Source organism: Ctenopharyngodon idella, chromosome 7, assembly GCF_019924925.1.
Source record: "Ctenopharyngodon idella isolate HZGC_01 chromosome 7, HZGC01, whole genome shotgun sequence".
Classification (NCBI taxonomy): domain Eukaryota; kingdom Metazoa; phylum Chordata; class Actinopteri; order Cypriniformes; family Xenocyprididae; genus Ctenopharyngodon; species Ctenopharyngodon idella.
The window spans coordinates 19561069-19573980 of record NC_067226.1 but is presented as its reverse complement, the minus strand read 5'-3'; the positions used below and the strand labels follow the sequence as shown (position 1 = coordinate 19573980).

Genomic DNA, 12912 nt, shown 5'->3' with positions numbered 1-12912 from the left:
GTTTGCTATTGCTGCGATCTCATGTGAGTGATCAGAATTATCGATTTTGATTTGGTGACATTAAGATGCATTTAGAAAATAGGGTGATTTCATACTCCATGTGTTTTTTTGTCCATTTAGTCTGTTTGCTCCTAAAAGTTGACTAAATTACTTTAAATTCTAGCAGATTTAAAGTTTATAGTCTTGCTCTTAGTAATATTAAATATTAAAAATGTATCCTGTTTTGTCAAGACGCAGGAACACAAGAAAAATGCAGTCGTCAAATAATTTCATAGGGTCTTCAAATATGACACACAAATCTCAAAGTACTACACTCATTTTGGTATGTGAAAAAAAGTAGTGAAGCGCAAAAATAAATCTTTTACCAAAACCGCACTTTACAGGTGACACGTGACAAATAAAAACAGTAGTAGAAAAGTTCTTTGGCAACAAGTCATATCTCATCTCTCTGTATTTCAACTATATTTCTCTCTATATTTTTTCATATTACTGCTTTAGCATCCTTGTTGGCCATGATGAAGTGCGTCCACCCTACTGAGATGTTTCCCTGTTGTAGCTTATCCAAGTTGTGTGCACGAAATAGACATGCTGACATGATCAAAACTCACCATCGGAGAAGCGTTTATTAAACGTCACTGTTTCGTCAATGGTTTCGGCCATCTAAAACTAATTCAGTCAAAAGCGAAAATTCTGTTTTTCCGAAATTTTAATGCATTTCTAAAAAAAATTCAAAGTAGGGTTGGGTCGATAGATGATGCCATTGTCCATCACTGATGGCTGACAGACATCACATTGCCGGCATCGTGATTCTCCCCTTCCCCCCCACCCCTGCAACAGGCCCACAAAAAAAGGAGTGAAGGAGAGTGAATCCCCTAAATTATCATTACATGCGTGTACAGAACACGACTCGCTCTCGAAAATGCGATGATTGACAGCTTGGAAACCATAGCGACGTTCTGGCGTCTCTCGTGTTTGGTATCTGTTATCGGGACCAATACAGTGACAAAACACTCATTATTTTCAGCAATTTAACTAAACACACTAACACAGTCGACGGAGGTGTCGTGTTTTGTTTATGCTTGTACAGCCTGTTTCACACAGAGAGCGCTCTTTGTGTGTTGCCATGATCACTCATTATAAGCGTTTTCGGGCTTGTTGTTTAAGCTCGTTTCATAAAGCGAACGGGTTTATGGAGTTATTAAAGTGTGCAGACATGAATCGCGATATTTTAGTGTTATTTTCAGCATAAAGCATTTGGATTTATTTCAGTTTATTATGGGCTTATTCTTGTTCGCTGATTTTTCTAGCAAGATCTGGCAACTCGAATGAGTCAGGGCTCGTGCTTTCCCTGTGATTCACCGCGCATACAGAAGAGAGACATCTCCGATGAACATTAAAAAACATCATTAACAACTAGTTGTTCGGTTTGGTTCCGTACACACTGCATAGAATTTCTGTAAATGCGGTTGTATTTTTCGGAAGTTAATTCGGTTGTAGAATGCGGTTGTCACTCCTGTATTTTACTAAACTGTGTGTGTACAGAACGCGATTAAGCACTAAAAGGTGAACTGACAACCGAATTTAGCTGCAGTGTGTACGTGGCCTATATCACCCAGTACAATGCATTTTTTTCTGATTAGGTAATAACAACAATGAAGTTGTACCCGATCACAATACAAATTACATTCAAAACGGTTCAATGAACAAAATTTAAACAGTAAAGGTTTTATTGTGCAAAAAAACGTGAAACGAATTATAGGCTACTAGATGTTTTACACAAACTAAACCACTGATATTTAAATGCTGGACCGCAAGACAGAACATTAGCACCATTTTACTGTTTCTAGTTGAAGTGAGCAGCGCATCAAAACAGTGGATCACACCACCAGCACCGGATCGTTTGTGTTAATATTTCAGCGCTATATACTCTAGTAGTTTCATCTAAAGCCAAAAGTGCTTCATTCAAGCCCTTTCATCTCCATGTGCATTCTCTCTTTCTCCAGACGAGTGCCACGTTAATGGTGCGCATCCACTGGCGCGGAGCAGAGCGAGCGTTTTTATTTAATTCCAATGGAATTTGAGCTTAACACTCAAATGTGAATGTAAAGCTCCCCCCGATGTCATCATCCATTGCGATGTTTCACGGCAGACGTCATATGATGCCAATTTGGTAGACATCGCCCAACCCTATTTCAAAGTAGTCAAAATGCGCACACAAAGACGACAGCTGTATGCATCGTTGGAGTTTTAATTCTGCAGGTTTCCATGGAGTCCTGCAGCCGCAGATTCCGTTTGGCCCTGTCTTTGACCATTTAACGAAATGCTTTCGGGAAAAAAAGGTTGACTGGAAATGAGCGTGACCTGACAGACCAGCACTAAACTCCAACGGTGGTGAGCATTTTGCCAGGAAACACAGCTTCCTGAGATCATGTATGTGCATTATTCCCATCTAACGCAAATCACAAGCTTCCCCTGAGCTTCAGAGCAACAAGCTTCACCTTAGATTTCAGGAAGTTTACAGCAAAACACATGTATAACTGATTGCGGCATTTTTTTCCCATGAAAATTCAATTTAAAACTCATGTACCATGTTTTGTTGTCGACCGTTTCATCAAGTCTAAAGCCAGACCAGCTCTGTCTGTGCCAACTGTTACCCATGGAGTTTGGAATGTCAACAAAGTACTAAACTAATTTGTCTTTTGTGATGGTAATCTGTTTGACCAGTAAATACTGGCTGCGCTGAAGAAGCAGGATTCTCTACGTGCATGCAGATTTCTTCTTAATCTAAAGCTGCATTAAGCCTTATTAAATATTGCTTAAAACTTCAACATAGAGTCATCATTATGCAACACGCTCCAGCCTCACATTACAAGCGGACACACACGAACACACACACGCAGACTGTGCGCCACGGTTGGCTGATCAATGTTATTTCAAATTGATTATAGGGTTAAATTGTGGTACAAATTATGTTTAGGCTTCTGAAAATGGAACAGAAATAGAGCTGAATTTATATAGGACAAGGTTTGTGATTATGCATTACTCAATGTATTCAGTTGCCGCGTCAGAGGATTGTGTACAGCGCAGGACGGTTTTAGCCGTCACAGTGTGGGTGCCACGTGCAGGCCGAGAGACGAGGAGGATGCTGGGTAAGAGGATTGAAACAGGGCGCCGGCACGTGCGCCCCAGACTGACTGACCTCTGACCTCGACACTGACACAGACCCTCTCATGGGCTTTCTTCAGGCATACACACAGACACATGGAGAAATATACACCTACACATTCACTCACCCCAGTGGTCTAAATGCACCACATATGAAGATGATGCAACAAAGCGAAATATCTATCCATTCATACACAAACCTCTAAGGAAATGCACAGTAAAGGTGGATAGAAATCACATTTTGCACCTAACATCTGATATGTAAGCTCAAATCCATTACAAACGCAGCAGAACAGAGTGTGACCTTTAAAATGGATCTCCATTATTCAGAACAAGCAGCGGTTACTCTAATTAAAATGTTATGTCAAATAAACAGTCATTACCAGCCATCTGCCTAGCACTATAAACTGTAACATGTTCATTATCATACACAATAGCTGACCCCAGGTAACCCCAAGCTGCTCTCAACATGTCATACTTCACTTAGAGAGCGCATGGAACCAGGTCAACACATGCAGCCCCCACAGGCATATTTAAGACTACTAAATGAAGCGTTCAAATTAAACTGCTTAATGGGATAATGGTTTATAAAAGCAAATCTGAGGCATTTCTTATGTTAACGGCATAGACAAACAAGGCTGCATAGATTTTACAGTTTAAATGAAGCTACATTTTATATGTTACTTATTTAGGTGTCTGATTTAAAAAGCAAGATTCGTGAAGGTTTTATCAGCCGCAAACAGTTTGAAAAGATAAACAAACAAGTGACAGCCTATTATTTCTATTTCCTTCAAGAAACTGCAGACCACCGGGATTTGTCTCAAGATAATCCACTTAGATTACCACGGCTCTGTTTTTAAACGGCACACGCAGGAAAAAAAAAAATGGGTCACATAAACCCACGAGTAACTCATAGGCCAGGGTTCCCTCAGAAATGCCATTCGTGTGATGGTAATGCTTAATTGTATTACATTCACATTCGAGCTCTTCCTTTTTCATTGGTGAGTAATAACCTTTCAGAGATGATTTAATGAGGTTGCTCCGGAATGGGTAATTCCATGTAAATCCCAGATATTACTGCTGAAATTCAATTTGATAAGACTCGGTCTTCTCGTCCAATCCCAGCAAGATAGCGCAGGCAATTTAGCCGTGCAATCAGATTGTCTAATTCCCTGACACATCATTGTTCCAGATCATTTCCATATTTTGCTACTTATAGGCATAATTAGTGCTGCATCAACAGGACAGAGGAAAACCAAACATCCTCCCTACCTCCACCGCGCACAAACACACACCCGCACACACATACACAGATCAATTGGCATAGAGATAACATTTTGTTTCGGTGGGCTTCGTGCAGTAGCACCCATCCGTAAACTTGCCACCTTACATGGCAACCGGTCTCCAGGGTGATGCTACAAAGAGCCGGGGTTCAGCAGCCCATAAAGCTGTCATGTGCATGCACATCACAATAGCGGCAGACACAGAGACCTCAGATCTAACAACATCCATCAATCACGTTCAAGGGATAAATAGCCCATTGTGACTCTAATCAAGCCATTTCACCTGATAAATATCTAAGAAAATGCTACTAAATAGCATTTTTTATAATTAACAATCATTTCTTGAATGTTAATATATATAATGTACAATTTAAAGGCTAGAGCACCTAAACTGTCTCAATAGGCTGCACAAACAAATGAATAAACAAATGACACCCTGCTAATTAAAACTAAAAATGTGCTGTAAAATACCTGTAATATACTGAATTTCAGAAAGATAGCACTGTAACAGAAAATAGTTACAGATACAGTAATAGATGCAATAAAATGTTGCACTTCACAATGACAAAATAATCCACAACATCAACATGTTCCAAAATTACACAACATAAATAAGCGTGTGCAATTTTCAGTATCTGCACTGCACGTCATCTTGATGCTGAATAATGTGTATTATGCTTTGTGTCTGTGGAGTCAGCAAACAAGCAGTAAAAACAAGGGGCCAAACAAGCACAAACTCACAAACTGATACAGATGGAAAATTATTTGAAACATTTTTGGAAGCAAAAGAGGAAGTGGAGCGAGTTTAGTAGAGTTTCACACACCTCTTCGGAAAGAGGGGAGAGATTTGAGCGAGCCCGTGGCTGAAGGGGTTTGTGAGTGTAAAATAATCTTTGGCCCATCTGTTTGTTTCACTACCACTCCTGAAACCCCTCCTTCTCTCTCTCTCGCTCTCTCCCTTCCTTCCCTTCCCTTCTCACTATCCTCTGCAAAAATACAGTGTGCCATTGGAAGAAGCCAGTAGCTTTTCTGCTAGCTAGAAGACAGTCTTTTGTGATGGAAAACTGTACTGATGGTGTGACTTCCACCCTGGGGGAGGGTCAACTCCTGAAGACAGTCACACCGCAGGAAGATTCAGAAATTGGGGACAGATGTGAGAGCAGCAGCAAAAAAATAAATGTATTATATATATATATATATATATAAAATATTATATATAAATGATTATATGTAATATAATGTATAATATTACATTATTATATATTAATATTATTGGTCGGTGCAGTCAATTCATGAACAAATAACTAATTAATGAATAGATTAAAAAAGACACATCTGTGTGAACCATTCTGAAAAATTCTTCAGGGAATCTGTCTGGACGATCACTGAATATGACTCACTCACTGAATGGCAAGTTGTCATGATTTTCATGTCCAACTTAAAAAGAACCATGAATATTTTCTTATATAATAAATATTAAATAATTGTTTAATGTATATGTTTAAAAAAGTAATATATAACCATTCAAAAGTTTAGGGTCAGTATAGGGCTGGGCGATTTTTCAGATTTTTTTCGAATTTAATGTTTTGCCTCGATTTTATAACTTTTTAAATCGAGAAATCACGATTTAATTTTGAATAAAAATGTTAGCAAGCGTTACAATTAGACATGTTGACAATACAGCAATGATAACCATATTAGGAGAAGAAAATGATCCGACCTCATTGTGGCGCCGGCGCACCTGATTAACCGCTCTCATGTGACGCTCTATGAACGTAGAACACATCACTATTCTTAAGCGGCTGTTCATTCAGAAATGCTTTATTGCGTTATAAAAATGAGATGCAGGCAGTGGAATGAGAAAAAAAGGCAAAGATATTAAACGCGAGTTGAGCTTTTTTATTTTTTAACTTGACCACCCTGTTTTTAGAATGCCGTTTCATGAGTGAGATGCTGCAAAAGACACGAGACACAATGGAATGGCACTTGGAATGGAACTTTTTTTTAACCAGATTGTTAATAAAGAGAATGTTATATATTGTAATTAAGTTTTTAAATTGACTAGTTAAACAGTAAAAAAAAAAAAAAAAAAAAAAAAAAAAAAAAATCGAAATCGTGAATCGGTCAATCTTTCTGAAAAAAAAAAAAAAAAAATCGAGATTTTAGTTTTTTTGCCATCTCACCCAGCCCTAGGTCAGTAATAAAAAAAAAAAAAACTTTTATTCAGCAAGGATACATTAAATTATTCAAAAGCGACAGTAAAGACATTTATAGGCCTTTTAAGATATGTTTTGATATTTTATGATTTTTATGTTTTGATGTTATGATATTTTAAGATATTAAGGCTTAAGACTTGTCTGATGATACTCAAGACTGGAGTAATGATGCTGAAAATTCAGCTTTACCATCACAGGAATAAATGACACATTGCAATAGAAAATAGTTATTTGAAATTGTAATAATATTTCACAATATTACTGTTTTTACTGTATTTTGATCACATGAATGCAGCCGACTCAAAACGTACTTTTAATCTTTTATAGTAAAATTATAAAGTATATATAGACAACATGCATTTTTGTATGTATATACACAACACCCTCACCCATCTCTGGCACTTCCTGTGGTGACTGCCTTCAGAGAGAAACGCCTGTTCGGTCCACACATTGCTAAATGGATTGATGACAGAAAGACGGGTGTGAAAGAGAGACAGGGTCAGAATCGCCTTGGATACTCACCCATTATGCTGGAGCTCATGAAAGGTGTTGGGGACAATCCTTCATGGGACACTAATCGACTGTCACTCAAGTGATCAGCATAATGAGTGCTGTCTTCAAACCCCTGGGGGAAAGAGATCACAGCATTAAACACATTATTAGCTGGACCTGCTAATTGAGTGCTATGACACTCCTCTAATTACTGGGGGAAAAGAGGGGAGCACGAATGGTCAACTGTCCCCCGAAACGATCAATATTTCTCCACTCTTCTCATTAAAAAGCACTTTCTTCAAAGTCTTTGATGAATTTCATTAAAAGGGCAAACAAAAGCCCCGAAGAGAAGATAGCGCTTGTACTGCGATTGTGTAATTGTAATAAAGTTAATGGGGCACAAACAATAACAAACAAGAGCTATTTGCATTTATCAACAAAAGTCATGTCGCATTAAAATGGTTTGTTTGATCCCATTCTCTTCAATGTTAACACACCGCCATTCTAAATTGTGATATAACAATAATTAATAAATAATAACACATTATTTTTATAAGATTTATAAGCATTAAAAATGATTGAGTGCATTGTGTTTTGCTTATTATTAAGATCAGCGTCACATCTAGCACACATCTTTAGATATGCTGCTAGAAGTTTCTAGCTCGGTTGTGAATGCCGTTGCTAGGCAACATTTTGGTTCTGTGTGGCAATCCTACTTTTTGTCGTCCTTCATTCATGATAAGATTTCTATGTTGCACATTATTAAAAAAATGCTAGACTGGTAAAAATTTTTGCGCATGCAAAACGGCGGTACAATGCATAAAAAATGACATAAAACTGATGAAGTGACACGTTTACTAGAGCTCGACACAGATCATGTCTTTATGCCAAAAGCCTGCTTGTACTTAAAAAAGTAGAATAAATAAGTCAGGTTCTCTTCTCAGCAGCTGAGGTTCTGCCCTTTCATGACCGTTATCAGCTTTGGGGGGCTTAGGTCTAAATATCGGTCACAGTGTGGGCCTTTAAAACTCAGAGTCCCCCCCAATAAAAGATACTCTGTGGCTGTGTTAATCCTGGAGCCGGTGAAAATCCGCCTGGCGCTACAGTCAAATGTGTCCCCCAAACCATATTAACTCTCTCCTGAGGGGCCTACAGCTGCCGGATGTCCATTACGTTTGGGCTTTTCCTTCTCTGCTTTCAAAAAAAAAAAAAAAAAGTATATATATATATATATATATATATATATATACATATATATCTCTCACAGACTATTACTATCAGTGTTTTTTTTGTTTCTGTTTTCCAAATGGATGGCGATTGAGTAATTTCAAAGGCAGTGGAGTGTTGTGTGGGGCAGAATCGATGCGGAGAGGTTCCCTATCGTGTCCCTGCCGTTTGTGTTAATAACGCTATGAACTGCCTGACTAATAGCTTCTCCCCTGAAGAGACACAGTGGGAGGGGGTGGGAGGCAAAAACAAGCCCCCGAAGTGCACTGTGCTCCCCAGCAATTTGGTAAGCATGATTTAGTAAGCTTTCCAACTAAAGGACAGTGCACAGATGCAAGAAAGTGTAGGCAAACACAATTAAAAGAATAGTTCACCCAAAAACAAAAATTCGGTCATCAGTAACCCACCCTTAAGTTGTTCCAAACCCATAAGACTTTCGTTTATCTTCAGAACACAAATTAAGATATTTTTAATGAAAATCAGAAATTTTATTTTTAATAAAATCAGTTTAATCCAAGTAGAGGTGGGGAATACAATCAAAATTTTATTTCACAATAAAGATATATATCACAATATACAATAGTCATTAAGGCCCCAGTATAATCACGGCAAAGTTTTTTTTCATTCTTCGTTTAGGGGTAAAATAAAGTTGGACCAGCGATATACTGTTAGCGAACATCTGATGCCGCCCACACTGCTGAGAGCGACGGTTAGATGAATATGTAAATATGTGCACCGTGCTTTCCTCTCCATAACAAAATTAACACACAACAAAACTGAGAAAACAGCAAGCAATTTTTTTTTTAATAAAGCATCTAATCACAGCACAGTGGATATGTTTGCATGAGCTCTGCAATTTGGCACTATATTAAAGTCATGTCACGTTTATTTATAAAACAATTTATAAAATGGATTGCTTAAAATCAAGCAGATTTACCATATTAAACATGAAAAACAGTGTCAGTGTCTCGTTTCATCAGAAGTACAACTGCATTTTCTATAAAGAGGCTCTCCAGTGTGTTTATGTTTTTACTCACGGATGTCTGACCTCCACGACTCATGAGGAGAAATGAAATGGAAAAGATTTCAGCGTGAAAGAAGGCGAAGCCTCCGCGTACACCTACCTATTATGTAATCACCACGGACCAATGGTAGTTACTTTACTGTTATTTTATTTTTGTAATTTAAAATAAGAACAAAGAAGCAAATTACAAACAATAGGTCAAATAAAATAGACAAAGATGCAAACTAAAAAAACCTAAGCTTTTCAGGTACAGTAAGTTTATTTAATTTAGTACAGAAATTGAACGTCAAATGTGCAAGCACCACATTGAGTTCACGGCTTATGTCATGCATGTCCCGCTTTTTATTTTCTCATTCATGAATGTTTCTTTATCACTCTTTGTCAATAACTTTAAATAGTACTGTGCTATGCAGAAATATTTAGATACCGCGATATCAACGATATAGCAAAATCTCTAACCATAGACCCTTTATATCGTTGTCACAATATATATCCGCCATTCTGCCCAGCCCTAAATCCAAATCTTCATTTTTTTATATTATGAACAGATTTAATTTAGGCTTTTATTCACATATAAGCATTGATCAATGCACATACATAGAGCACAACCTGTTTATAGGTTTGGAATGATATGAGGATGAGTAAATTTTTGTCTGAACTATCCCTTTAACCTCTTTATCATCCTTATTTTCCTTCCTGGCCTTTCAGGCTGCCCAATGGCAGCTGCCAGAGTTTCAGAAAAGGACAGTGGATGGGAAGATGAGACATTGAGGAGATTGGTGAGAGCATTAGATCATCAATCACTGCTGCCTTGTGATCCCTGAATGTGTGGCTTGCTGTGCATGCTTTCATTGTCACCGGCGAATGGTTAGTCTGGTCTAAATAACTACCACATTGCAACCCAGCACTCTGTTCAGGAAAACATTTCTTATATGCTCTTTCGCATCCCAGGTGAATGCTCTGGTGCCGTTTTAAGGCGTTGGGGATGGGTGATAGTGGCGTGATGGACGGGAGCGAGGCATTACGGGACAGCGGGGTGCGCGACAGAGGTGGTGCATGCGGGTTGGGCTGTCAGATGGGAGGCCTGAAGCCACGGCTGCCCAGGATGTGATGCTTGGCCGTGGGCCAAGGTCAGCTAGCCGGGGCTCCAGTCTGTTCACAGTCCACTAATCACACGCGTACAGAGAGGGAGAAGAAGAGAGAGAGTCGCTCTTGTGAAAACGAGCCTGCTTAAAATGGTTCACGGTTTCCGTGTGAGAGAACAAGGGAAACGTTAGTCGATAGGATTCTGTATTCTTTGTAGGTAACACAGAAATACAGAAAAGTCATAGCCTCTATTTAGTTATCTGATAGGAGATCTGAGTGCAGTAAGACTGTGAAAAAGTAATGTGACGGATGAAGATGCTGATTAAATCTTTAGCAGGCACTTCACAGCAACCGGCTGCAGCTCTGTTGAAGCTCTTGTGGCTTTTTAAGGGTAAACCACAAAAGACTGTGGTATAGATTCTCACGATAAGATCAAAACTCAGACAATAGCTTTCTCACTTTGTTGTTTGCCATGAGCAATGGACACTGCTGAGATTCAATTAATATCAAGAAGTAAGTCTGAACAGTAACTTGTGAGTGTTACAGCTGGAATACATTACACAACTTTTAAAATTTGTTTTTTAAACGCAAGTCATCATACACTTGCCGACTTTGTGAATAATTACAGAACTGTGCATCATACACTTAATGACTGAGGGTCACACACTACCACACTTTAAAGTCGTTCTGAACACAACAAACTCACGCAGAAACATGCACTTTATTGCTAAGAGACGGGTGACAAATGAAAACAATGTGTTCTAAAATCGTCTCAAAATGACAAACATGGTTGATATTCTCCAAATAGATGGATTTATAGTCTGAAGTTTAAAGTCTGTGCCCATCATACACCATGTGATTTTCTGACTTTTAGCAATAAGCACAGACAATGTGCCGCCAGCCACGAAGCAAGTGTTTTTTGGTAGTTTCAGCCCGACGCAGTTATCATTTTCACATCCTGTGCCACGTTGTTTAAATAGCAAATGCATTTGCGCCCATGGGTATGCTGGTCTGAAAACGAGGTGAAAACGAGCCGAAAGTCTGAGGCCCCCCGAAGGGGCTTATGGGGTGGGGTGGGGACGTTAATCTTAAAACGTTAAAACGTTTCAAACGGAAATCTTTCCGTTTTAAACCAAGAAGGGGAGCCAATGGATATCACACAAGAAGCAACGTGCAAACTTTGCACAAGAGTTATGCCGGTAAAAGCTTAATCTCGGTCAGTAGGCTATTCAAAGTGAAAGTAAAAAGTGACGGAGCTGCCTGACGCTGCATTAACGGAGCATATTCTCTCAGAGACGAATTTCAACATAATATGCTGATAACGGTATATAACTGTCTTAATTTATTTCATTATTTCTCTTGTGGCCATACATATAGTGAAACAAATGAGAATAATAGTATTTATCGTGTTAAACAGTTTGTTTTTTTAAAGTCGGTGCTTGAAGTAGCTCTTAATTTTCATTGATGACTGCAGTCAGTGTTAGGAAATATTATAGACTGTTAATAATTTTAATTATAGGCCTATAATTCATTGTATAATAGACCTAAAAAAAATGTTTAAAAGATTTTCAAAGATGAGCTAATAGCCTAATCTTTTATTATCCTCACAGAACGTCAGTTAGGCCTATGCGGTGATGCGCTATGAAAATTATTGCGGGGCAAATTTATTATAATATTAATTTAATAATAAAAGTAGCCTAACCTAACAGTAATAATAATAGATTAGAAGAATGTAACAGGCCTACATTAATTGGAAATGCCAAATCCTCTTAATATTGCCAATATTTGATGCTTTTGACAATATCTCTGGCTATCGTCAATACGTGATCATCATCTGTTGACGCAACCCAGGTTATCGCGGGGACCCCCCCGCAGTGCGTGCCCTGCGGGCCCGTCCGCTATGCCACTGGTGCCTATAGGCAGGTGCGCAACGCGCATACACTCTGCTTATTACACACACAGGGATTTGGCATGTTTGTGTGCGCAGCAGCACACAAACATGCCAAATATTAAAAATAAAAGAATTAACAATGTAAAAGATTATTATTGTGCGCATAAAGATAAAAATGCTTTGGTTTATACCATGCACTGAGTGCGCAGACCAAGTGCACTTGCGTCGTGCGCTTTAGACCATGCGCTTAGATCGTTAAAATAGGGCCCAATAACCGTTTAACACACACACTTTGTGATTTTAATTCTGTTCGAATTGAAGACATCTGTGTTTTTCTTACACACTCTCTGTAAAAATTATGGAGCAAATTACCTGCTGGTTTTCGTCTAACTCTCGGGTCCTGTGAGAAATCTAATCCTGTCCGGATAGGCACATCTATGATTACCATATATAATTTTTTTCACAGTGCTTTTCCTCATTTAATTTGACCTTCATCAAAAACCATAACTAAACAAAAATGTCTTGTTG

The 12912-nt window shown here is 38.5% G+C and overlaps 1 protein-coding gene across 10 annotated transcripts in view; it reads right to left on the bottom strand.

Annotated features, from left to right (window-relative positions):
- Window positions 1–12912, bottom strand: part of tcf12 (transcription factor 12) — a 118788-nt gene that overhangs the window by 71987 nt on the left and 33889 nt on the right. For 8 of the 10 annotated variants that reach the window (XR_007930826.1, XM_051899199.1, XM_051899202.1 and 5 more), the window contains one exon: window positions 7187–7289. The exons of 1 other annotated variant lie outside the window; for it this stretch is intronic. Coding sequence is in view for 8 of the 9 variants with exons in the window: in XM_051899199.1 (XP_051755159.1) it covers window positions 7187–7289 (103 nt within the window). In the remaining variant the exon portion in view is untranslated. Of the gene's footprint in view, window positions 1–7053; window positions 7108–7186; window positions 7290–12912 lie in introns of those variants that run through there. One more of the 10 variants, XM_051899208.1, reaches the window with a different exon arrangement.